Consider the following 24,017-nt stretch of genomic DNA (forward strand, 5'->3'; position numbering starts at 1 on the left):
CTCGGATGTTGTCGGTTAGTTCTTCTAGGAGCTGGTTGTAACAGTATAGTTTCCCATCACTCTGGGCAACACTTCCCTGCAGGTCTATTTGCCAGTCCTGTCCTGCGAACAGAGCGGCAAGGTCAGCGAACATAGCACCGCTTCCATCGTCTATGGATCTTGTCAGCCGCCGGAGCGGATCAATTAGCTGCCTGACGTTTACAACTCCACGGTGATTTGGTACGAGATCCTTTGCAGAGGCCGAGTAAATCCGATGCATCCCATATACCGTCGGCTGTAACGGACTATCAAAAACAACTCGGTCCAGCATATACATGACGTATATCATAGTTTCTGTGAGTCTACTGAGACAGAACTGTGCCGTTATCTGGTTTTCAAATCGTTTGTGGGATTCGCATCCGCATCTTGCAGCTAATAAATGCTGGTATCTCGCATATTCGAGTATCAATGTGTCCATGGCTGAAAAGGCTGCAGAAGTACACCGGTCGAGGGGGTCGTCTGCGCTGAGTAACTTCAGTGTTGCTTCTATTGCAAGGCGAATCTGCTCTTTGCAAGGTCGTAGCTCCGGTATGATGCCACACATGTATGAAGAATAGAATTGAACGGTTCCATAATAGCTGGAAATGGGGCCCTCGGTGAACAGTATGATGGTTGCAATAGCCACAAGTCTGGCGAAGATTTTATGAACAGACATGAAGTCATCCGTCACTTCGTCACTCGAGAGCTCGAAGGCGCTATCTTGAGGCGTTTCAGGGTCTTCATTCTTGGCAAGCTGAACCAATGGAGAGAAGGAGTGACCGAAGCTTGCTTGCCACATTGTCTCCCAATTCAACCTCCCTGACTGAAAAACGTTGTCACGGGATTCGGTGATGCCTTGTTTGCTAAAGCAGTTTCGAACGAATTCGACACCGGAGCGAATGGAATGGCTGGTCTGTACCCAGATCGTGTTGTTGTCGGGCGTTTCGTCGACGAACGTGACGCTTATCTGTGCCGATGCCTCCATAGCGTTGAAATTGGCGAACACAATGCTGCCATTAGTATCTCGGACGAGTACCCTTAAGCCTAGTACATAGTCCCCCCAAGCGGCAATCCAGCTACAGCAACAGCTTCCTTGCACTGAAACGGCATGCAAACTTCCCTGGACGATCTGCCCAATGGACAATAGTACCTTGGCAAGGTCGGTAGGGTGAGGGATATCTGGTCTCTGGTTGATGTCTCTGAACATCGTGCGTTGTCCGTTAGGTTGGATTTGGGGCGATGTTGCGAATTTTGCAATTTGATGAACTCTTAGGCCGAAAGTCGTTGCATTGAACACCGAAGCCGTAGCGCGTACCAAAGCCTCCCACTGTTCAAATGAAGGCTGAATTTCCTGAGGCCCTCCAATCTGCTTGGCAATGTCGTATAGCACCAAGGCGGATAAGGACATAGGATGACTCTCTGTTAAAGCGGCGCAAAGCGCAACAAGTGAACACCCTTGAGATGTCTGAACAAGATCGCGCAGAATGTGTCGAATGCCAGTTCCGAACCACAGTAGGTCTGCAGCGCAGGATTTCGCCGAAAGAGTGCTCATGGCTTCTGCCAGAACCCTTTCGCCATGTACTCCGATTGGCAGCTTCATACACATGGCTTGTCCAAAAGCAACAGTCAACGGGTCGATGCCAGCCTTCGCAAGGCGACCGAGGACTGCAATTGAGGCGCTGTACTGCGTATTTGCAAGTGCTACCCAGTCGAGGCTGCCTTGTTGTGCAAAAGATGCGCTTCCGGCGCCTAAAGGCACCATGGCACCCGAAGAATGCGGATCGGGCATGGCGATAGAAGCTAGGGATAGCTAATAGTTCTGAGGTTTTCGAAGTCGAGCAGGATTATGCGTAGTCGTAGTCGCATTCTTGATGAGAGAAACGATAGTCATTCCCTAGGGGGTGGACAGTCTCTTGACGAGAAGGCTGAGCACGAGTCCAGCCTGATGTCTGTCATCCTGCGTTAGTCTGGTTGCACCTAGAGCTCAGCCTCATGCAGGCGCAGTCGCGTAGTCACGAATCGCCAGTCAGCCCAACTGGTCAGCCGAGTGCGGCTTCAATCTTGCCTAAATGGTGTCGAGAACGTTGCCATCGTCACGGCGGTCAACCTTCACGTAAGTTTGTCCTTGGACGACTTCCTGCCACGAATGAATGGATGGCGGTGTCTTATCTTATGCTCGTTCTGGGACAATATCTGATGTTTCAGATTGGTTGAAGGCGGGGAAGCGCTGGATCGCTGCTTTATCAGTAGCGCTAACGCACTGGTGAGCAAGCCACTGATGCGGGAATGCATGCTAATGGCCCGCCTGAGCAGGAGCCAGGCTTCCCGTCCGCTCAGCCATATACAAGCAGCGTATTGGTAGTCAAGCGGGTAGATAACAACGACTCTCCGCTATTGTTTGTCTTTGCCTCGCTTTTCCTTCTGCGCCAAGTATGAACATCTTTTGCGACTCGAAGTCATTCATAATCCATCCCTTGTGTAATAGCTTTTGTTCTTCAACCAATACTTGAGTAAGACACGACACAACCATATTCACCTCCGAAAGAACGAAATCAAAACGCCAGAACCATATCTATTCACTCCCCACCAATGCTACACACCCAACTATCTACCCCAATGCAACAAGAAAGCCGCGCCCAAAACACCATTTTCCCTATGTCAAAAAGCGCACCAATCTCAACCCAACATGCTGTTTATAATCAATGGTGCCGATGCACGCAATCCCATTCATACTACAACATCGAATTAGCACCTACATCATGATCGAAAACAAAAAAACAAAAAAAGACAACTTACAACTCTCCCCTCCTCATCCCCCGTATAAACATGATTCGCCATGGGCAGTATACACGTAATCGGCGCCGCAGCCGACGGCACCGTCGGATCACCATGATTAAGCACATTGACAAGGTTCAAAGACCACTTGCTAGTCGTCGTCGTCATTGACCCAGGGGGCGTGTAAATAGTCGGTGGCGTGGGCGTAAGGTGGAAGATTTTGACGACGCCTCTCCGGTGCCCGGTAAAGATGAGCTCGCGTTCGCACCACTCGTTGCCCGTGCCTTCGTAGACGGCGACGGCGGTGATGCTATCTGCGTCGTCTTCGCTGTCGCAAATGTCCTCGTCTAGTAGCACTGCGCCGTTGAGTGTGGTGACGATAAGTCGGCTGCCGCATGCGAGCACAATGTGGCCTGTGACGCTGTTTATCCTAGCTGCTTGGATCGGCACTGGGTTACGTTTCTGTCGTGGACCGAGATCCAGTTCCCGGACGAACTCGTTGCGATTTAGATCCCAGAGGAAGACCCGCCCGTCGAGTGATGCAGATAGGAAAGCGGAGAAGGCGCGGCTTGCGGCGAGTGTGATGACGGAGGACTTATGGCCGAACAATGTGGTTGCGTTTTGGAGGTCGATATGGCCTCGGTCGCCTTTGTTCATATTCCAAATCGCCAGAGTGCAATCGGTTCCGGCTGTGATAAGCGTGCTGCCGTCAACGAATAGGGAGGTTGTTAGCTGGCCGGAGTGTAGATGCTCGAACAGTCCAATGAGTTTCTTGGAGTGTGAGTCGTAGAAGCGCACGCTGCCATCTGTGAAACCCCACTCCATGTAACGATCATGGTGCGGAGGGATGTTATGCCGGAATGGTGCAGAGCATAGGAGCTTGTCGCTCTTGCTGATGTAGTTGAGGGACGAGATGCGGTCGTTCGACTCAAGTAACGTGCCAGGTACGCGATGCAAGCTCTCGGCGGCCGTATCGAGCTTAGTAGGTCTTGTGATGTTCTCCTTCTGCGGATGTGGTCGTTGGAAGACCTGTGGAGGCGTCTGTCCGAAGTTGTTGATAACACTAATCTTTTGCGCGCGCTCCTTCTCATCTACAATAGTATCGAGATCGATTGCACCTTGGTATGTCATGTAGTGGAAGACGTTGGCGGCCTCAATCGCTGCTTCGCCTCGCTGCTTGTAACCGAAGATCAGATCGATCCAGTGATGCAGGTTTTGGCTAACATAAGGGCTCTCCAATGCCTCGCGTTGCTTGGCGATGAAGATAGCTGGGTCTCCCTTGGCCCAGGGAGGTAATTTGACGTTGTCGATAGTCGAGCCGTCGGATCGCAGACCGAAGTTGTACCCATTGACATTGGTCAGGAAATCAGGGAGGAAGTAGAACTCTGGAGTAAGCTCGCGTACATCGGCCATGTTCTTTGCTGATACTGACTCCCAAACATTCTGGATCGAGTAGAACATACGGTCAGCATGATCCCACGTACCACCCTGAATGAGGAAGAAAGCAGCGCTAAACGGTTGAAGGCGCATGAGATACGATGCCACAGTCATGGCAGACGAGTAATGGGTGCCATAGTGGAAGGCATGACTAGCATCTCCCATCTCGGCAAAGGAACTGAATCTTTCTCTAATGAGGTGCTCTTGCTTCGGGTCTTGGATACCGATAGGTTTCCGGAGATCTCGGAAGTTGCTTGGGTCGCTGAGGTCCAGCTCTTCACTATGATAATTTGACAACACCCAGGGGAAGACTGGGTATTGTGTGAGGTCGTTGAATGTCCTTCCGGCAAGCGTATTGACAAACATGAGGTAATGGAAGTTGGACATCTCTCCTTTCAGCCACTTCTTAGTCGCTGGATGAGCGGAAGCAGAGCCAAAAGCCGATGCAAAACGTGACCCAAAAGTCTGCGGTGCTTCTTCCGGGTTGCGCAAGGAGTCAAGGCGCCAGGAGATTTCAGAATTGGCAAACTTCTCTGGATTTGCAACATGAGAAGCTCGTTGTAGAACTCTGGAGTGTATGTCGTTTCGCGCCTGAGCAGAGACAGCGGTTAGAAGATAGCTACGGCCATCGTCGAAGAATATCTCGATACCGACATCGCGGTGCAGGAAGCGTCGCTTCGAGATGCTGATGACCTCAGTCCACTTCCAGTTCCTCACTGCATCTTCCTGGCTCCTTGGTGGTGGTCGACGAGTGGTAACAGCCTCCTTTCCAGCGATGACTTGCACGTAAGGGTCGCGCTCATCGGGCGGCGCCTGCCATACGCGTACAATCTCACCGTCGGACCGCTGGAAAAAGTCGTCCAGCAAGTAGAGACAGTCTTTTCCTACAATGAGAAGGCCTTCTATCGCCTCCAGTCCAACTACCCGTGAAATGTTGCAGACATACTGCACCTGGTCGCCGCGATTGAGACTGCGCATGACCTTACGGTTCTTGTCTTCGAAGCCATCTTCATCCTCGTACATGGCCTCGACCATCTCGAAGTCATCGTCGCTGGCAGACTCCGGTTCCTCTGTGGGATCACCCGATGCGCCGCTTACAGCGGAGGAAGATCTAGCTGAGCGTCCTTTGACGGGTGTAACGCCAACAGCTTCTTTTGCCGAGATTGCTGGCACGGTAGTGTCTAGTCTTGGTCTCTCTCTTGGGTCTGTGTCCTTCCGTTTGGGTTGGTAGGATTGCTCTCTGGTAGTGTTGTCGACGATGATACGCAGACGCTTTCGATCACGACCTTCGGTTTCGTCAAGCCGCCATCTGGCAGGTGGACTCTCTTCGAACAAGCCGCATGGGCCTTTGAGTTGGTGATCGAGCTTCGCCAGTACGGTCGCCATGTAGGTAGCGTTATCCTGCTGGTCCTGGAGAACGCGCTGATGCTTGATACGTTCAGAAGCATGTATATTGGATCTCCAGTGATTCGTTGAGTTCTCGTGGTGATTCCAGACATTGTCAGCAGCAAGTTCATCAGATTGCCACTGCTTCAACTTTTCCTTGCGCTTTGCGATGCGCCTTTGAGATGTCTCTTCGGTCTTCTTGTTCTGGCTGTGGGCAAAGTCTTCCCATGATTTGGTCATAGAGCCATAGAAGAACTTGTCCATCTCTGTCTTGTTCTTGTCGAGCCATTCGAGGAATGTTTCGTTGTCTAGCTCGACCAGCTTTTGGAAGCCATCGTAGAGGTCCTTTGTGTCTCCATGAATGGCATCAGCCAATATCATGGATGTCTCGTGAGGCTTCTGCACCATGAGGGATCGCCAGAAGTTCGCAGCCGCAAGACGTACGGCCGTGTGTTCAGATGACAGCTGCGTGTAGAGAAGGTAACAGATCATCTTTAGCGAAAACGTTTCGTTGTTGACAGAAGAGAGGATGATGGGTTGCCAGTACATCATCTTCTCGATCACTGCTGTTGTAGTCTCTCCGCCTTCAGTCTCATCTGATTCTGCCAAGCGGAGTAGAGCGACTCTCAAGAAGGTGTTGCGAATTGATTGGATCGCTTGCGTGCAGAGTCTGACAGACTTGATTGTCGCAATGTCTGGACGTTCCAAGTATTCCAGGAGGAACCCAGAGAAGTCGAGCAAGGGCTCCGCGCCATCGAGAAACCACCCCTCAAAGACCGCTTCGGACACATGAGTCACGAAGCGCGCCAAATTGGTGAGTACACGCGGTTCGTGCAGTAGCTGCTGGTCAAACTGAAGTGCGTTCTTCACGGACGAGAGCGTCTGTCGAAGGATGTATGACTCAAAATACGCTTGGTGTTCTTGGAAGCCGGGTGGTGTTTTCATGAACAAACCAAGTCCAGGGAATTCTTTTCTCGTAAAGATCTGATCCTTGAACACATCTAGAACAACCTCTAGTGTAGCCTCCACCACCGAACTACCAACTTTGAGTGCAAGTGGAGCGGCATATTTGGGAGATAGTATCGGGTTGAGCGAAGGCTGCTGCGCGACTTTCTTCTTATCCGCTGAGACTAGCACGAAAGACGAGGCTCTGCGGAAAGGCAACACACGGCGGGACGAAGGCGAAGGCGATACGTCGACATTAGTCGTACGAACCACCGGCGTCTCATGCCCATTGGCTCGGGAAAGCGGCCGTATCACCACATCTTGGCCCTCGAATGTCAGCGCGGACCCTCTTGAAAGTAATTCAGTCTCAGCGCTAACGTTATCAGATGTGACAATCACTGGATAGAGGACGAAGAGTAACTCCTGGACGTAGTTGGACGAGTTGGTGTAGTCGCGGAAACCTTCCGATCGTGAGTGCAGCTCGGACAAGAATTGAATAGCAGAGTTAAGAACAACAGCAAAATCGTTGAGGCGATCTGTCTGGGGAGCTCGGGTGTCTAGTGTGGTCAGTATTGATACAATAGACTGGGTAGGCGATACATACCAACTTTCGGTTGTTTGGCATTCAGCGACATTGTTCTGCGACGACCCCGTGTGACTGTGCCCTCGCCATTTTCTTGCTTAGGTGGGCCATCATCCGCTCGGGTGAGGTCTCGGTCCCGGACAATCGCTCTCAGGCCTGTTTCCAGCATTGCAGTGATTACTGGGAACACTTCAGGGTACCAGATCCTCAGCTGAGATTGTGGTGAGTGCGCAATGAAGATGTCAACTAGATTGAAGACGTCGAAATCGCGCTCAAAGTCAATGGATGCAACATCTCGACCGAAGAGTATCGCAAAACAGATAGTCCAGATACCTGGGGTATTCCACCAATGGCGCAGTCTGTTCTTCATCAGAATAAAGCCTCCAGTCTTATCCGCAAACTTCTTGACGTAGTGCGAGCCATTGACGACAAGCAATCGAGCCAAGATCTTTGCGCCAAGAACAACGACTCGTTGCTCCGGCTCAGCGAGGAGATACAACAGCCACTTTCCTGTGACATTCTTTGCAAAACGGATGATTTCCTGTGGATTCTGAGGGTCACAGAGAAGCTCTGCCAGAAGATTGAGGATAGCAATGCCTAATTCCGGTAGAGATAGTGGTGGTGAGCTGGCGCCAATTGACGCTGGACTATTCGACCGTGGAGTCGATTCTGGTGTCAGTGTCGGTGTGTTCTTGCGAAGGCGGGCGACACTCGCTTTTGGTCGCAGCCCCCGTTTGGCATATGATGCGCGGCTGTCATGCAGCGCATACGTAACGAAAAGAGAAAGCGATCTCGCATTCTCTCCGTTGAAGTTGATGACGAGCAAGGCTTTGAACGCACCAAGGAACAGCTTGAATGTTTGTGGTGTAAAATTCTCTCCTTTGAGAGCATCCGTAAGACGCTTTACAACTCCTTTGGTATGTTAGCTAGGGTCGGCGCGTCATGTAGCTATACGTACGTATCCTATGAAACCGCTTAGCGTTGTAGTGATGATGCTTACTGCCCTTGGCAAAGTGCGCGAACTGCAAGTAATATAGCTTCTGGGTTTCCACTGAAGTAGCTCTACGCCAGATCTCAAGATCAACTAGGAGCACCCTATATGCGAGAGGATTGATGATGAGCGACTCGGTCGGCTCGTTTTCATCATAGCCAACGAAGCGAAGGACGATTCGCAGCAGCTGCATAACAAAACTTTCGCAGTCTTCTGGTGTCACATCCAGCGAGGACGGGTTGCGCCCCACCAATCCACCCATGGCAAATCCAATCTTCTGGCGGATAACCTCAGCCAGAACAGCAAATCCGTTGCGTTGCTCCATGGCCTCACAGTTGCGCCAATTGCCTCCAACAGCTTCGAGTAAGATGTTGACAGAACGAAGCATACTGTCCAGAGTCTGGGCTGACTGTACCAACTTCAGACCAACCGCCACGCATCCGCCGATCCGCCAGATGGCGTCGTCGAGCGATTGTGGAACGACAACGACAGGATCACCCGATAGTCGTCCAAATCCTCTCGGCTGAGACAGTGCGTCGTTGACCGAAGGCACGGCAGCATTGATGATGATTGGAGTGCTATGCAGTCTGGTATACTTGTGAAGAGTTTTAGCTGACTCTCGTGAGAGGGAGCGGATTAGCTGAGATTCATCGATGGCATTTCTGTCATCGTCATCCATGACGGAACTAGGGGAAAAGCTCAGCAGAATCTTGGATTCTGGCATTAGATGACTTGCATTCGCCCGGATAGCTGCTACGATGTCGGATCGCTCCTCCCTTCCGGGATGCAGTATCTCGTTGTGAACATGAAGCTCAGCAGACGTGCGGTAGGTCTGGAACGACCCAAGTCTATCTTGGAAATTTCCACAGTAACGCGGACCAAGTTTGTGGTACACGGCGATCAGCTCATCCGACAGGGGTTCAGAGAAGAGGTGGAACGAAGCAACTGAGAGCTTAGAAGAGATGACGTTTCTGCCCAGTCGGGGCGCCAAGTTCCGTGGTGTCCCCAGAAATGCGAGTATGTGGTGCTTCGACACGCTGGAAGACATGGAGGCAAAGCTCTCCTGGCTGCTATCTAGCACCGGAGGATGTGAAGGATAGTGTGCCTTCATAGTCTCGGTGAACTCACCATCTACAAAAAGTGATGCTTTGGCAGCACCCATACCAATAGCCTTTGTTCTTTTGTGGACAATAGCGATGTGATACCACCGGCCCGCTTCGAAACGAGGTGCTTTCTTAAACCGGACACTAGGTACAACACCAGTAGAATGACCCATATAGGTCTGCAGGATAAAGCAACGAGTATCTCTTTCCAGATATGCCATTAGGAAACACGTTTGCGTATCATCGTAAGCGCCAAAGAGTGTAGTGTGACAGTTGGTATCGAATCTGTCGACTCGTATCCAGGCCGCGAACGTGTATCCGCCTCCCGTAGACATGGGTGGAAATGGACGACCGATATCTGGAAGTTCAATCGCACTGAAGCCATGCAGAGAGAGATCGAACTGTATGAAAGGCGGGTCGCGAGACGAGCGCATACCGCGTAGGAGGAACTTGGCAGCTGATTCCGAAGACGCTGCTTTGCGGAAGAGATAGTATGCATCGTCGAGCTTGTTTATACCGTACTGCACTAAGCCATCGGCCAGCTCTAGTAATAGGCCAGCTTCTACAGGAGCGCACTTGTTCTCAAAAAGAAGAGGCAAGACTGTACTCAAGACGCCAGTGACATGTAGAGCAGCTTTGTTGAAGGAAGAGATGGAAACGATCTCAAGGATGGCAAGCAACACCGAAACAGAGAGAGCCTTGGACCGTGTGCCTGGAACATCTTCACCAGACAAACCCTGCCAAAAGTGGAATATGGTTGGGATGATGTCTGGGTTCTGCAGTATCTCATTGCCGCTGAATATAGCGCGGACCTGGCTGCACAGGGGGTCGAGATCGATGTCGGTGTCACTGTACATGGACCGCGGGCTAGAGACTACAATTTCGGTAGCCTGTGAGTCGCCATCGGGGTCTGCATTTTCCTCCGTCTTTGACTGTGTGGTGTCGAGCTTCTTATCAATGTCTCTGAATATGCGTGTCATGGCCTCTTCGCCCAATGCAAAAGCAAACAGGGTGCCGAACAGCTGTTCCTGACCAGCATCGTCGCGCTTGCTCTGTGACTGCCCGCCGAAAATTCCTGTGCTGCCCAAGGCTTGTTCCAAAGCACTCCAGCCGCCGTGCTCGACTCGCTTTGCAAAGAAGCGCCTGTTACCGGCATGCTCGTTCAGCGCGTCTGACAGGACATCCAGCGTTCCCTTGATCACCTCGAAGAAGTCGATGCGGTCGGGGGTAGGCAGCTCGGCGGGCTTATAGAAGCCAGAAAGCGAGCGCAGGGTGATGAGGAGCGTCTCGAAGCCTCGGACGTGTCGGAAGGCATCTTTGGTATGGGTTTGGTCGTTTGATTCGATCAGCAGCTGGCGCATGCGGCGGAGCGCGTTGCTCTGGTTGTGGAGGACTTCGGTGGTCGGGGGAGTGGCTTCGGACGCTCTGATCAATTCGTCCGCTAGGCTTCGGAGTTCGGCTATCTGGTTGTTCATGGGCGGGAGTCTTGAGGCGGCTGTGGAGGACCTGTGAGGCCGGGAAGTCGCCATGTTCAGTCAAGGCCGCTGCTGCAGAAATTCGGCGGGGAAGATGGCTGCGTGGATAGCACCTTCATATCTCCAAAGCCCCAAACCCGCACACGAAGCTCGAATGCGCCGACGAGCAAAGCGGGGTCTTTTTGTCGTGGGTTGGCGTATATCGAGGGCTGATTACGGCGGGCGGGCGCCGCGTTCGTGGTGGTTGCTGCTAACTCGGTCATCGAAGCTGATCCCTGTCGCTCCAGAGCTCAGGCAGCCGCCGAGCAACGTCGCGTCGTCGCAAGCAAGGTACACTGATAAAGAATGCGCTATTTAGGAACAGTGCACGTAGTCTGTCTAGACAACCAATGCAGTTATGATAGACAGCGCTCCGTGTCTCACGCGGGCCGCTTGGTGAGCTTCTGACTATTGCCTCACGTGAGGACGCATTGTGGCTGACCCTGGGGAGTGGCTGTTCGAGCGTGTCGTAGCCTGCATCCCGTCCAACATCAGACGAATGCATGTTCAAGCCAACGCCTCTAACCAAGCCCAACAACTGCGAGGCGCGTTCATCGTTCGAATATCGTTGCCACGGACGCCCTGATACCAACCATGTATCATTCATCTGATACTCATGGCGCGTGCGCTAGCTCACCCCAGCCTCACTCGCGCGGGCGCGGATAGGTCATGCGTCATCCACCTAGCGCGCCCGGGCCATGCACCTCGGTCCTGATAAGAAGCTCCCATCGCCATAGCTACCCCAGCTGCATCCCCATCTCTCCTCCACAACACACGCCTCCCTCTCATCCCCCATCCTTCATCTATCAAGCTTCTTTCATCTCCCTTTTCCGCTTGTCTTTCTAGTTCTCGCTGTGCGAGCTACCGCAATCATGAAGTACAGCTACAGCCTGATCGCCGCGCTACCGGCTTTGGCCGCTGCGTCACCTACCTTCCAGGCAGAGACCATCCACAAGGGCTCAGCCCCAGTGTTGTCATCGACGTCGGCCAAGGAGGTGCCCAACAGCTACATGGTCGTCTTCAAGAAGCACGTCAAGGATGCCTCCAAGCACCACGACTGGGTCCAGAGTGTCCACTCCAAGAACAACGAGGAGCGCATGGAGCTGCGAAAGCGCTCATCGCAATTCCCTGTCACTACTGAGGTCTTTGATGGTCTCAAGCACGTTTACGAGATGGCCGGCATGAAGGGCTACTCTGGTCACTTCGATGACGAGACCATCGAGGCCATCAGAAACCACCCCGATGTAAGTTCCATCTCCAGCTCCATCTATCCCAAAAGGCGTTCGCTGCGATTCAGGCTATCACGAACTGCGTGGCCTCGACGCGCTGGCGGCCTTATCTCCGCAGGCAGCTCCGGCTCCGCACGCCATCGCAACCACACGTGACGCCATCTAGGTACTTTGTACCTGCATAAGACTTGGCGCTAACAACTTGATAGGTCGACTACATCGAGCGCGACTCAGAGGTCCACACTCTCGGCCACGACGACCCAGAGATCGAGAAGAACTCCCCATGGGGTCTTGCTCGTATCTCGCACCGCGACTCCTTGAGCTTCGGCACCTGGAACAAGTACCTCTACGCTGCCGACGGTGGTGAGGGCGTTGACGTTTACGTCATCGACACTGGCACAAACACCAAGCACGTCGACTTTGAGGGTCGTGCCAAGTGGGGCAAGACCATCCCCAACGGCGATGCCGACGAGGATGGCAACGGCCACGGCACCCACTGCTCCGGCACTGTTGCTGGTAAGAAGTACGGTGTCGCCAAGAAGGCGCACGTCTACGCCGTCAAGGTGCTCCGCTCCAACGGCTCCGGCACCATGTCCGACGTCGTCAAGGGTGTCGAGTACGCTGCTAAGGCGCACTCTGACACCGTCCAGGCCGCCAAGGACGGTAAGAAGAAGGGCTTCAAGGGTAGCGCTGCCAACATGAGCTTGGGAGGTGGCAAGTCCACCACCCTTGACCTTGCTGTCAACGCCGCTGTTGACGCTGGTATCCACTTTGCCGTTGCTGCCGGTAACGATAACGCCGACTCCTGCAACTACTCCCCAGCTGCTGCTGAGAACGCCGTCACTGTCGGTGCCTCCACCCTCCTTGACGAGCGTGCGTACTTCTCCAACTACGGAAAGTGCAACGACATCTTCGCCCCTGGTCTCAACATCCTTTCCACCTGGATCGGCTCTGAGCACGCCACCAACACCATCTCTGGTACCTCCATGGCTTCTCCCCACATTGCTGGTCTCCTTGCCTACATGCTGTCTCTCCAGCCTGCCAAGGACTCTGCCTACGCTGTCGCCGACATCACCCCCAAGAAGCTCAAGGCTAACCTCATCTCCGTCGCTACCGTCGGTGCTCTCTCTGACGTCCCAAGCAACACCAAGAACATCCTCGCCTGGAACGGTGGTGGCTCTTCCAACTACACTGAGATCGTTGAGAAGGGTGGCTACACTGTCAAGAAGGCTGCTGAGAAGAACGAGGAGGAGTCCGAGTTCCGCATCACCATCCCCTCTCTCTCCGAGATTGAGGATGACTTCGAGAAGGCTAAGGAGTCTGCTGGCCGCAACGCCCACCGCGTCGGAGGCAAGCTCCAGCACCTTGAGGCCGAGATCGAGGACTTCATCGCTGAGGAGATGGAGTCCATGTTCGAGAAGGTCAAGGAGCGCGTCGCTAGCCAGTAAATGTGACATGTAATGATCGTTAATATGAATCCAAGAGGGTCTACTGCTATATGGAATGGGATGGGTACGGTACTGGCGTTGGGTTCTTTTTAAGGAGCATATTTCTCCTATCTCATTGGGCTCAAGTTGATGGACTGTACGTTATGGAATCATTCTTGACATGGAACGCAATGTGAGGTAGATTAGATATCTGGAATGGATCTAACTTTCCTCCGCCATGTTTGCTCTTCACTCCCTGGTTGTTTCTATGTGATGTTGTTGATGCAAGCTCGTGTTCTGAGACTCCGCCTTGTTCCAGAAATGCTATCCTACTGCACCTTGCCTTCGGAACCATTCTCCAATGTCTGCTCTCCTTTCCCTGCATACTCAAGTGGAGCGCTTCAAGCCTGCCTTGGCTTCGCATACACGTCTGAGAACCTTGAACATGAACTTGGTATGCTTGTTCAGTAGATCTGCAAAGGCTGGCTTGTTGAGCAGTTCGACATACAATCCAATCATCTCGCAGAGTACATCTCGTAGACCAGCGTCACTATCCGGTGTACTGCTGAGAACGTGGTCTGCTACTTCTGTGAAGGCTTCGTCTTTCCACGCTTTGTTGCTGATCATACAGAAATTTGTGCGTGCTAGCTCCTTGAGGCCTGCCACATCGTATTTGTCGCCAATCGCGTACATCTTAGAATGAAAGAGCAACAACTTCGGGTCGGTCATGTCTTCTCCTTCGATAATCGGGGAGCAGGTACTGCATGTGAAGTTGCAGTTTGAAATACAGTTACTGGTGCAGCGATGATGCGGGCAGACCCAAACGCTAGGATAATGACAACCTTGACCACATTTATGAGGAAAATTCAAGAGGTAACCACAGCCACCGGGGCTGCGTTGCGATCGCAGGTCTATGGCAGCCTGTTTCTGCTTGCGTTTCTGCTCGCATTTCTCGTCGGAATCCACTTCGTAATCATTTTCATAGAGGTACTGAACGAGCAGTCGTACGATTTCCGGCTCGTCTTGAAGTAGATCGACTTTGCTTCCACTTCCTTCCTGTTATCACATTAGCACTGATGTCGAACGCATCTGCAGAGTTCATAGTGGACATACTTCGCCAACAGGCCGCGGAAACCTTTCAGCGCGCTCGAAGAAGCCAGAACGCTTGCAGACAATGTTCTTGTGGACGCGGTATGTGTCACTGCCGCATGTGATTGTGAAGTCAGAGTAGTCGCCTGAAGCTAACAACCTAAGTGTTGGTTAGTACGAAGCTTGTTCTGGCTGAAGTATACTCTCAATTACTACAGCATACCGTAAAGGTATACACAGGTTTCTGCGCTACAATTCCAGCAGGAAAAGAGCTATGTATACATTGGAAGTACCTTTTGGTAATGAGCTTTTACTTACTCCTTCATCATCGCCATATGAGCGTTCGACACTGGAGTAGCCATCGCAGTAGGTGTTCTCGATACGACGTTGGAGTTGGAGAAGAGATTGTAACAAGGGTTGTGAGAAAAGGTCCAGGAAAGTTTTAATCTGGCTTTGCTAAGTGTCACATTGACGAAAAGCGTGTTTATGGAAAGTGAGATAGACGAAAGCTAACCACGGACATACGCATTCAATGAGATCCAAGGTGAAGGTGAGAATGAAGGCCTTCCTATGACAAGAATATCCAAGCTATCTCTTTGGCAAGATAATACAGTTCAGAAAACAATGGTTCGTTCGTAAAAGATAAAATCTTTTTCATGATGCATGTGCACTAGCCAGAGGTCTTGATCCAACCCAAATCTTTCGCGCGCATGGTGAGTAAGCTCACGGCCAGGCCGTTGAACTCGTGGAGTAGCGCTTCAACCGCTGGCGAGTTGAGCATGTCCATATGATCTGCAATGGTCTGGGTGACAATATCTCTGAGCCCTTTGTCGTTCTCGGGTGTGGTGGAGAAGGCGTAGTGAGCGGCCGGGGCAAACAGCACATCGTCCCAGTACTCGTCACATAAGAGGGAGAATTTGCTAAGAGCGAGCTTCTTCAATCCGAGCACGTCGTACTTGTCGCCAATTTCGTACATTTCAGCGCTGAGGAGGAGTTGTGATGCGTCGGATGTTGACTTTGATTCTGTGCCAGAGGCCCAGTCAGGGCAGCACTCTAGGCATACGAAGTTGACGCATGCCTCCCTACAGGTCGTGCTGCGGCATTCATGATGATGGCAGACTCTGTAGTTGTCCGGACAGTCTGGGAGGCATGTGTGTGGAAAATCGTATGAATATCCTCCTCGCTTCACACACTTTGCCTGTGGTTGGGCTGTATCAAGCGTCATGTCAGCTAGTTTGGTATCGTACTCGCCTTCATATAGGTACTGCACAAGTAGCTTTACAATCACTGGATCTTCCTCTGAGAGATCGGCTTTGGCAGTTGCGGCTCCCTACTAGGCGCGTTAGTTTGTTTCAATGCATTGTGCGTGCAAAGGAGCTATTTTCTCTCTGGCTTGTTGCCTCATGTCGAGAAGGTACCCTCAAGGTAGACACCTACTATGTTCTACAAGTATCGTAGAACAAGGTAAAGCGGATGCCTTCAGGGTACCTTTCTAGTACGAGGTTACACTCCAGAGAAGACAGGCAACTTCGCAGGCTATGTATGACGTACTTGATTAGCAGTGAACCTCTCCGCGCCCTTGAAGAACCCCGATCGAGTGCAAACCACATTCTTATGGACGTTGTACGTGTCAGATCCACAGGTGATGGCAAAGTCAGAGTAGTCGCCAGATTCAAGCAAGCTGCGATGGTGTTAGTCTTTTGGAAAAGCGCTCGATTGACATATATGATCGATTCACCTCTTGAATGTGCGCATGAACTCCTCGCGCGCCTGTTCCGCCATATTGTTGTGGAACAAAATTGATTCCTCACTGAGTTTGGTGGGTGAGTATTGTCTCGTCGGAATGTATACGGACAGAAGATCAACTAGACGAGTGTAAAGCAAAGACTCAAGCCTTGGTTAAGGCTGGAGGTGAAGGCGAAGAAAACCTACCCTAGAGGTACCTGGTAAATGTTAGGTTTACCTGTGCTGTCGTAAAACCTATGAAATGCTTTTTGGGCTATTGTTTACTTGGACATATATAGAGAGAAGCGAACCTCCTTTGTATCATGTTAGCGCGCGCTTTGCCATGCTGCCCAGCTCGCTCGAGAAAGACGCATATTGCTCTATCATCCTTTGAGAACCGCCGACATGTGTGCTAAGCGTAGATAGGCGATGAGAACTAATTTAAACATACTTATGCGACTATTGCTGCTTGTGCTATGGTGTTTCGCGCATGTGCCTTGTTACTTGGAAGAGAAACAGATGATGGAGAGGATGGTGGCGTTAGCGCCACCGCGTCATGTCAGCTCCCTTCCCTTTCTCCAGGGTCGCGCCAAGTTTATCTTCGCGTCGCGATACGGTCCGCAGGTTGACGACGGACGCCTAACCACCCGGCGACAAGGCGAGCCGCCTTATTGTCACCATCTCTTGCAAGGCTGAGTACTATCTGCAAGGCTTGCACCACGGGAAACCGGGACGAGCTAAGACCAATGCCTACCACGCACGATGCACAGCTTGTAGGACCGCCACTCCAACAACGCCAACATCACCCACCATCACCGCGATGTGGAAACTCATTCACGAAATCCAAGCAGATCTGCTTCCTTGGCTGTAATCCGTAAACTGGTGGCCTTGCATATTTACGCCACTCGATCGGCAACATTTTGTGATAGCTAGTATGCTGTAAACTTCGAAACTGGCCCCCAATTCGAGGGGGCGGTGCTGCAGCCAGCACAAAAGCGAATTCGCGACTTACGCCCGGTATCCCCGCCTTTTACTGGCTTGAGGGTGGCGTGCAGTCTTTCACGTATCTCTATCGTGTTCCTGCTTTCCTCGTTACTAACGGCTTCCTTCTTGTATCGCATGCACAACCGAGCGCGTGATGGTTTGTGATAGTTGCGTGTTCACTTTTCCGCTCTCACGATGATACCGAAACTATCCCAGTTCTCATCCACTTTCAGCACAGCACCCTCACACTTTACAACATTCTGGCGCCAACCGCATCGACAAGCGGCCAAGGACATCCGCAGAAGATGGCGGCGCTGTGCACTTTGGATACTTCTCGCAGCATGGCTTGCACTCTTGTTGTTTGCCTTTGCTATACTAATAGCGCCAACTTCCAGCGTTGATTCTGGATCTCAACCAGCCTGTTTACCCGACGATTCTTTTGCGCTGGACCCATCGAAGTTTCGATTCCTCAGCAAATCTGGCTTCTTCCAGATTACATTGGGATTTGGGCATATGAACTTCACAGAGGTGAAAACTATAGACATTGCCTGGGACATTGTGAGTTTAGGCACACTGCAGCCTGTCTATACTGCATTTTGAGACGTTTAAGAAGCTGACTTTTACAAAGCTAGTCGGCCGCGGTGGTCAAGCTCTCGTCGCGTATATCTCCTGGCGCGTCTTCGCTCAGTATGTTACAACATCCATGGAAGTCACGCCTGTCACGTTTGGGACATATCGAACGATTTTTCTCCCGAACGGCGGCCTTTTCGTTTCTACCCTGTGTATGATCCGCGATTTCGTGAGACGTCACGGGCTACATTCGAAGATAGCCATGGTCTTCATGGTGTGCACCATGACTTTCACCTTTGTGTACCCGACCATCGCCAGTGCAATGACGGGTTATAGCGCGAATGTTGATGCTTTTATCCAAACAACAGGAGGCGAATACGTCCCTTTCAACGCATTTAGCTTCGCATACTTTGTCATCCATGACGGTTCGCGGATCGATTTAGAAGACGATCATATTGCACTAGATAAAGATCCTGAAAAGAGCAATTACCAGTGTAAGTGAGCTGAGCGGAAAGTTGAGTAGCTTTATCTGGTCTGACCCGTCTTACACAGATCTAAACAGGTTTGAACCAGTAATCCCATTGCTCGGCTCGCTTGATGGGAGATTCAGCACGTGCCATTGGGATCCGTCAAGGAGTGGCAACAGGGACTTCAACTCTACGTACTGTGAGTTGCAGCGCAACGTATCTAGGTGTAAGCTACATCATGTAGAATTAAATGGCTATTGCTGATTTCCACGCAGATGCTGCAGAATACGGCTTCAACAGAGGAGACAAGATAAATTCTACCTTTGGAGGACAACTTCTGCCGCCGCCTACACTCAACATCTCAGCGCCATCTCTGGTTAGGACCACGAAGTATGAAGATGAAGATTATGATTCTTACGAAGACCGATTATTTAGAGTCACTAATGACCCATCGCAAATGCTATGGGCATACGATAACAAGACATACGATTTCAATTACCTACAAGGGAATGGGAAGTGTCAGGCTGCGCTGGTATGTCTGTTGTCACTCGGGTCTTCATTGTCTAACTGAACCGTATAGGACTACAAATGGGGATTCTCATACATCCAACTATTCATTATGGTAATCTTCCACATAGTTTGGACTCTTGGACTCTTAACCATGTGGATCAGAGCCTGCATGGTTATGAAGAAACGAGGGCGAGGCAGAGAAGACGTGGCAGGAGAAAATAAGGCTGTTTTCGAACTTGCAGCCGCGATGCGAGAGCAGATGAATGAGCCTACAAAAGAAGAGGGCGACGATGTGTCTGCTTTGACCGAAGCAAAGCTGCGACGACGCATTAAAAACAATCTACGCGGGGGGTCCATCTCATACAACACTCCAATACTTCCGAACGGGGAAGGCGGCGAGAAGTGGAATGCCATAGCTTGGATAAAGAGCCACAAGCTGAGCATCATTGCGATGATCGTATGCCTTGTGGCGATGATGATCAATTTGTTTGTTTGGGTACCAGACGATACCGGTACCGTCGCCCTTCTCCCATTACCCACCGTGTTGATCGCCGCTTTGTACATCGGGTCAACCAGGGGAAGTCGCATCGTCTTGTTTGTCTGGATCTTCATCCTTGTCGTCATTCCGACGCAGATTACCGTATCTATAGCTACATATTAATATCAAAATGTTGTAGTTTTGATCGCTTGAATGGACTTCTCATTATTAATTCTGCTAGGCTTTGTAACATAATCAACACCAACCTCCCAGGGTATGCGATTCTTTCTCTGTATCAATTGTAAACGCGCCTCATGTCAAAATCCGCGGACTATCTATCCGCACCGGCGCACTCCCAAAAACAGGCTCCAACCTCACACCGCCAAAACTCCAGCCATCAACAAAGACGCCCTCTTCAAACCTCTTGCTAACGATAAACCCCAGCGCCCCATCCAACCCTACACTAACCTCAATATCCCCCTCAATCTCCACCCACCCTTTCCCCTTGAACTCTTCATACCGCTTCGACCCCACCCTCACCCTCACAGCATCCGGATGCAACAACACACTGCCCACATCCGGCGTAATCTTGACATCAACATACCGTTGCGAAAACGTATTCGGATCAAACGGTTTCCCAACGCTAAAGACGAGATCCCGAGGCGATGTATACGAACTGCTGTGAAACGAGACGAGGAACTGGACTTTGTATTTTCCCTGCGGAATCCCCGTCTTGATCGTCCGGAGACAAACATTATCAGCCTTGATACACTGATACACTGCCGCTTCCTCGCGTCGCCCATCATGATCCAAATCCTCGGCAACAGGGTAAACCCGCTTCAGCCTCCCCGTCTCATTATCAATCGCAAGACCGCTCTCTCCACTCGGCGATAAATCACGGTATTGTGACATTTTCGGTAGATCTTCTAGATGCGGGCTTACACCAAGTGGCATCCCCGTTTTAAAATCCACCTGCGCGAGTTGAAACGACGAATCCATTAGACCGCGTCCAGTCATTCCAAGCCGGAAGTGACTAGCACTGATTTCGAATCTGGGCGGGAGCGCCGAGAGTTTAGCCATGCGTTGGCCAAAGTCCTTGGCCGACCGGATTTGCTCGCCGTCGTTCATGTAGAGTTCGGTTAGGGACGCCATTTCATCTTCCTTCATCCACTGCTCTAGACTAACGTCTGCGAGCCCGCGATCAACGTCGAAGCGGAAGTACTTTGTGTCGCTGTTGTTGTACATGCGCTTCATTTCGTTGTCGACGCGTGCGGTGGATGTGGCCATTCCGGTGAGGGCGCTTGCAATGGATATGTCTGTTCCGAGGCCGAACGGCAGCCAGGATGCCATTTTCTTTACGCTGGGTATGGATTGTAGACCTGTTCCTACGGAAACTATGACACCGATTGAGCGGCCTTCCCAGAGGGCTTTTGCTGCATAGTCGACTTCTGCGCAGGGGTTGTTGAAGCCTACGCCACCATCTAGGTAGGTAACTTTTGGTGTGCCGAATTGCATTTCCTCGAAGAAGGTTGGTGCTGCAGAGGTGGCGCGGAGGGCTTCCCAGATACGGGTCGTTCGGTCGTTGGGGTCGTATGTTGAGAGAATCCTGGGGAGACCTAGAGCATTCTTGAGAGACGTGAGGACAAAACCGCGGCAGCCTTTTGCGTTTGCTTTTCTGTGGACGGATTGCCGGTGGTGCAGTTTCCAGGTTGCGCTTCGCATCGGTTTTCTGGGACCGAATGGACTGTCGCTGTACAATGTTGACGGAGCTATGGTGCTATCCATGCTGTCGGGGGGTCCGGAGGCCAACGAGCATTCTGAGTTCTTGAGTGTGGCTACTGGGCTCTCTGTGATAAGGGGTGCTGGTGCTGCGTCTGCCCAGATGCTGTCCCTGGGTAGATCATTCGCTTCGTCCACCTCTTCAAACAGTGCTTCATCCCACATGAGTTCGTTTGGATCGAAACCTAGATCTTTCAGTGCAGTCTTGATGGCGTTTGCAAGGACGGTGCCTGAGAAGCGACTGGCTCCTGTTGGGATCTTCATGCCAAAGGCCTTGAGCGATCTGTCGTGCTTGAATATCTGCTCAGCTAGTTTACTGTACACCGCAATACAGTCTTTGCAGTTTAGTCGTAACCGCGAAAGCATGATAGCTATGATTCCACCCGTCGATGTTCCGCCAATAAGATCAAAGTAGTCACATGGTTTGAGCGGTTCGTGGTCGTTCATTGCTCTCCTTCCTAGTCTCTTCTCTTCCAAAGCTATGTTCTCCATCAGATTCTCGAGTACCAGTAATGACGATAGTCCTCGTACACCTCCTCCGTCCAACGATAGCAGGCGTAACGGCGCATTTGGGTTTCTTTCGGGGTTCGAAAAATCCATGGTGTTCAGGCGCCCAAACGGGCGGGTCTTGTGTTCAGGTGAGTTCCAGGTGTCGATTGGGAAGTATACGTATGCGTCGTGGCGGATCGTAGGATGTTCGTTTGCGAGTGTAGGTTGTATCGAGGGTGTAACCGAGTCGAACTTCTAAATCCACCTTCGACTCATAAACATCAACGGTCACGAGGCGGCCTCTCCTAGGTTGATAGTATTCCAGTGGCGACGACACGAAGTGAGTCAGGTGTGCAAGACGTATGCAGAGTGGAAAGGTTGCCTACAAGGCTGCGCTACGGGCCAAATTCTATATGTCGTATGAAACAAATGACGCGCCAGACAAGGCGGAATCTCGAAATACCACCAAACCCTAGAAGCCGGGACCAAGCGTCCTATAAGTCTTGTGCCACACCCCACACATACTACAGTACTATGTGCTGTACGGCGTCAATGCGTACATGAAGATACTCGAAGCGTATGGGTTTCGGGGGCCATCTTACGCGCCTGCTTACCTTGTGTGGCTAGGTCAGGCCCACCTTTGTACAGAATAAGGCTACGCGCTGCGCCACTACGGATATGCGGCGCAGGCGGTCTGGATATAGCACAAACAATGTACATTCGAACATTTTGACCCTAGGTTTCGATAACAGCATCGGCGGCAAGGAGTAGAATCAACTAGCGCAATAGATATCATGTGGCGGGTGCAGCGGGAAAAGTAGGCAGCCAAGGCTGTAATGTGTCAGAAGCGTCAACCAATCACTGGCGCTGCGTGATGGGGCTGATCGGCGTAGCTGTGACTTTCAAAGGTCAGCTGCCAGGCGGGGGTGATGTAAGCTCTGCATGAACGAAAGCCGCGCTGAGGCTCCGCAGTAACGACATGTGCGCCCCTCGATCGCTCTGAGACGTCGATGAATGTGTTGGAAATGCAAACCAGGGCTGAAAGGCCCTGTGCTCTATTAGATTACATGTGTGTACCAATATGCTGAATGCAAGCGACCGTGTAAAGCAGATCGGTTACCCAAATGCATCGAATTGCGCCCAAATATTCAAACCCTGGGTATTATAATCAAATGCCTGGTGACGCCGTGGATGCCTTCATGTTCAAGTCGTTAAAATCGTTATTCGTAGTCGTTAAAGTCGCTCAGCAGAGAATAGTCCGCCGGTCATTAACTACGCAAGTTAGCGGACGAAGTAGGCAGTAGTGCGCGACGATGACTTACGGATAGTTTGTTGCGGTATTGTTCCCAATGTTGGTCGTATTCCTTTTGCAACATTGCATCTGACTCCTTGGCTCGAAGAGTGCGCAGAGTCTCCATGCGAGGGCTGTCCTTTCTCCTCAACTTTTGTCTAGGGACATAGATCGGCGAAGGCGAAGGCTTGATAGTCCAATGAGAAGGCGCGAAATAACTTAGCGAGCGTGCGTGTGTTGTTGGCGAACCAGGTGGTGACGTGGCGGGTGTTGAGGGGCTCGATGCACAGAAAGAGGCCGAGTCGGAGAAGACAGATGGCGATGGCGACGAAGCTACTGAGCTGTTGCTGTTGGAGATGACAGGTGACAGGACTATCGGCGATACGGGGTCCGCAGGAGTGAAGCGGGTAGGACCGGGTCGTCGCACACTGCCCTTGCCAGAAAGGGGCGATGGTCTTTTGATGTCGACAACACGAACACCTGGGTACCTTTGTGGAGTTGCAAAGGGCGCCTTGCTGGAGTTGCTTTTGGGGTTGGGAGTGGTCTTGGTGTTGGGATCCTTTCGTGCCAGCGCTGGTGACGTGGGTTCCTTGGGGGAGGTGTGGGTCGGTGCGGAGGGTGGCGCGTCCTCTCTGCGCGAGAGCGGTGATGGCTTTCTTTCGGCGGCGACAGCACGGCGCACTTTGGATGGGAGCGTGTTCCTCCTGCCGAACAACGGTGTCGGACTCTTGACAATGTCGTCGGGGTTGAATTGGAAGGGTTCGGATGGGCGAGACGGTAGCGATGGCCGTGTTGATTTCGAGGGCAACGAGTTGCTTCTGTTGAAGAGCGGCTTGGGGGACAGTTCAGTCTGTCCTCCAAAGTGGAACATGGCCGGTCCTTTCATCTCCATCTCGGACTTGTGTGCTGGCGTTGTGGGGAGCGATTTGTTGTACTGTTTGACGACGCGGTTTGGATGGCGTCGCGGAACGGGGGGTGTTTCGCATAGCGTTAATGTCTCTTCAAACAAGACGTCGAGGTCGTCTTCTGCCATCTTCCTTTTCATAATAAACGCGACGGCAGTGCGAAGCGAAGAGGGATATGTAGGTGGGTGGGCGTACTCAAGCGAGACGGGTGTCTAATCCTGACACGAAGCTGAGGGTTCCATGGGAATATTAAGCAGGAAAGGTGGGATCACCCGCCTCCTCTACTAAATCTATTAGTCGGTCAAGTCCTTGTTTACAGGCG

The 24,017-nt window shown here is 51.7% G+C and overlaps 6 protein-coding genes across 6 annotated transcripts; 2 read left to right on the forward strand and 4 right to left on the reverse strand.

The window, feature by feature from the left end:
- Positions 1 to 2,717: 2,717 nt before the first annotated feature.
- Positions 2,718 to 10,767, reverse strand: J4E82_004126 (uncharacterized protein; the record flags this gene model as incomplete). The annotated part of the gene is made up of 4 exons (XM_051730407.1): positions 2,718 to 2,750; positions 2,815 to 7,118; positions 7,166 to 8,056; positions 8,103 to 10,767. 4 exons carry the CDS (start codon positions 10,765 to 10,767, stop codon positions 2,718 to 2,720), a joined length of 7,893 nt encoding a protein of 2,630 aa, XP_051589746.1.
- Positions 10,768 to 11,624: 857 nt separating this feature from the next.
- Positions 11,625 to 13,429, forward strand: J4E82_004127 (uncharacterized protein; the record flags this gene model as incomplete). Its single annotated transcript, XM_051730408.1, has 2 exons — positions 11,625 to 11,996; positions 12,191 to 13,429. The coding sequence occupies 2 exons, from the start codon at positions 11,625 to 11,627 to the stop codon at positions 13,427 to 13,429; spliced, it is 1,611 nt and encodes a 536-aa protein (XP_051589747.1).
- A 366-nt stretch (positions 13,430 to 13,795) lies between these two features.
- Positions 13,796 to 16,279, reverse strand: J4E82_004128 (uncharacterized protein; the record flags this gene model as incomplete). The annotated part of the gene is made up of 7 exons (XM_051730409.1): positions 13,796 to 14,464; positions 14,522 to 14,657; positions 14,721 to 14,746; positions 14,816 to 14,953; positions 15,225 to 15,827; positions 16,049 to 16,178; positions 16,236 to 16,279. 7 exons carry the CDS (start codon positions 16,277 to 16,279, stop codon positions 13,796 to 13,798), a joined length of 1,746 nt encoding a protein of 581 aa, XP_051589748.1.
- A 1,819-nt stretch (positions 16,280 to 18,098) lies between these two features.
- On the forward strand, positions 18,099 to 19,414 carry J4E82_004129 (uncharacterized protein; the record flags this gene model as incomplete). Its single annotated transcript, XM_051730410.1, has 5 exons — positions 18,099 to 18,105; positions 18,145 to 18,270; positions 18,329 to 18,469; positions 18,519 to 18,775; positions 18,824 to 19,414. The coding sequence occupies 5 exons, from the start codon at positions 18,099 to 18,101 to the stop codon at positions 19,412 to 19,414; spliced, it is 1,122 nt and encodes a 373-aa protein (XP_051589749.1).
- Positions 19,415 to 19,543: 129 nt separating this feature from the next.
- J4E82_004130 (uncharacterized protein) lies at positions 19,544 to 21,610 on the reverse strand (the record flags this gene model as incomplete). The annotated part of the gene is made up of 1 exon (XM_051730411.1): positions 19,544 to 21,610. The coding sequence occupies one exon, from the start codon at positions 21,608 to 21,610 to the stop codon at positions 19,544 to 19,546; it is 2,067 nt and encodes a 688-aa protein (XP_051589750.1).
- Positions 21,611 to 22,732: 1,122 nt separating this feature from the next.
- Positions 22,733 to 23,835, reverse strand: J4E82_004131 (uncharacterized protein; the record flags this gene model as incomplete). Its single annotated transcript, XM_051730412.1, has 2 exons — positions 22,733 to 22,771; positions 22,822 to 23,835. 2 exons carry the CDS (start codon positions 23,833 to 23,835, stop codon positions 22,733 to 22,735), a joined length of 1,053 nt encoding a protein of 350 aa, XP_051589751.1.
- Positions 23,836 to 24,017: the final 182 nt, after the last annotated feature.

Source organism: Alternaria postmessia (genome assembly GCF_024291825.1).
Source record: "Alternaria postmessia strain BMP 2775 chromosome Unknown scaffold_19, whole genome shotgun sequence".
NCBI classification, from domain to species: Eukaryota; Fungi; Ascomycota; class Dothideomycetes; order Pleosporales; family Pleosporaceae; genus Alternaria; species Alternaria postmessia.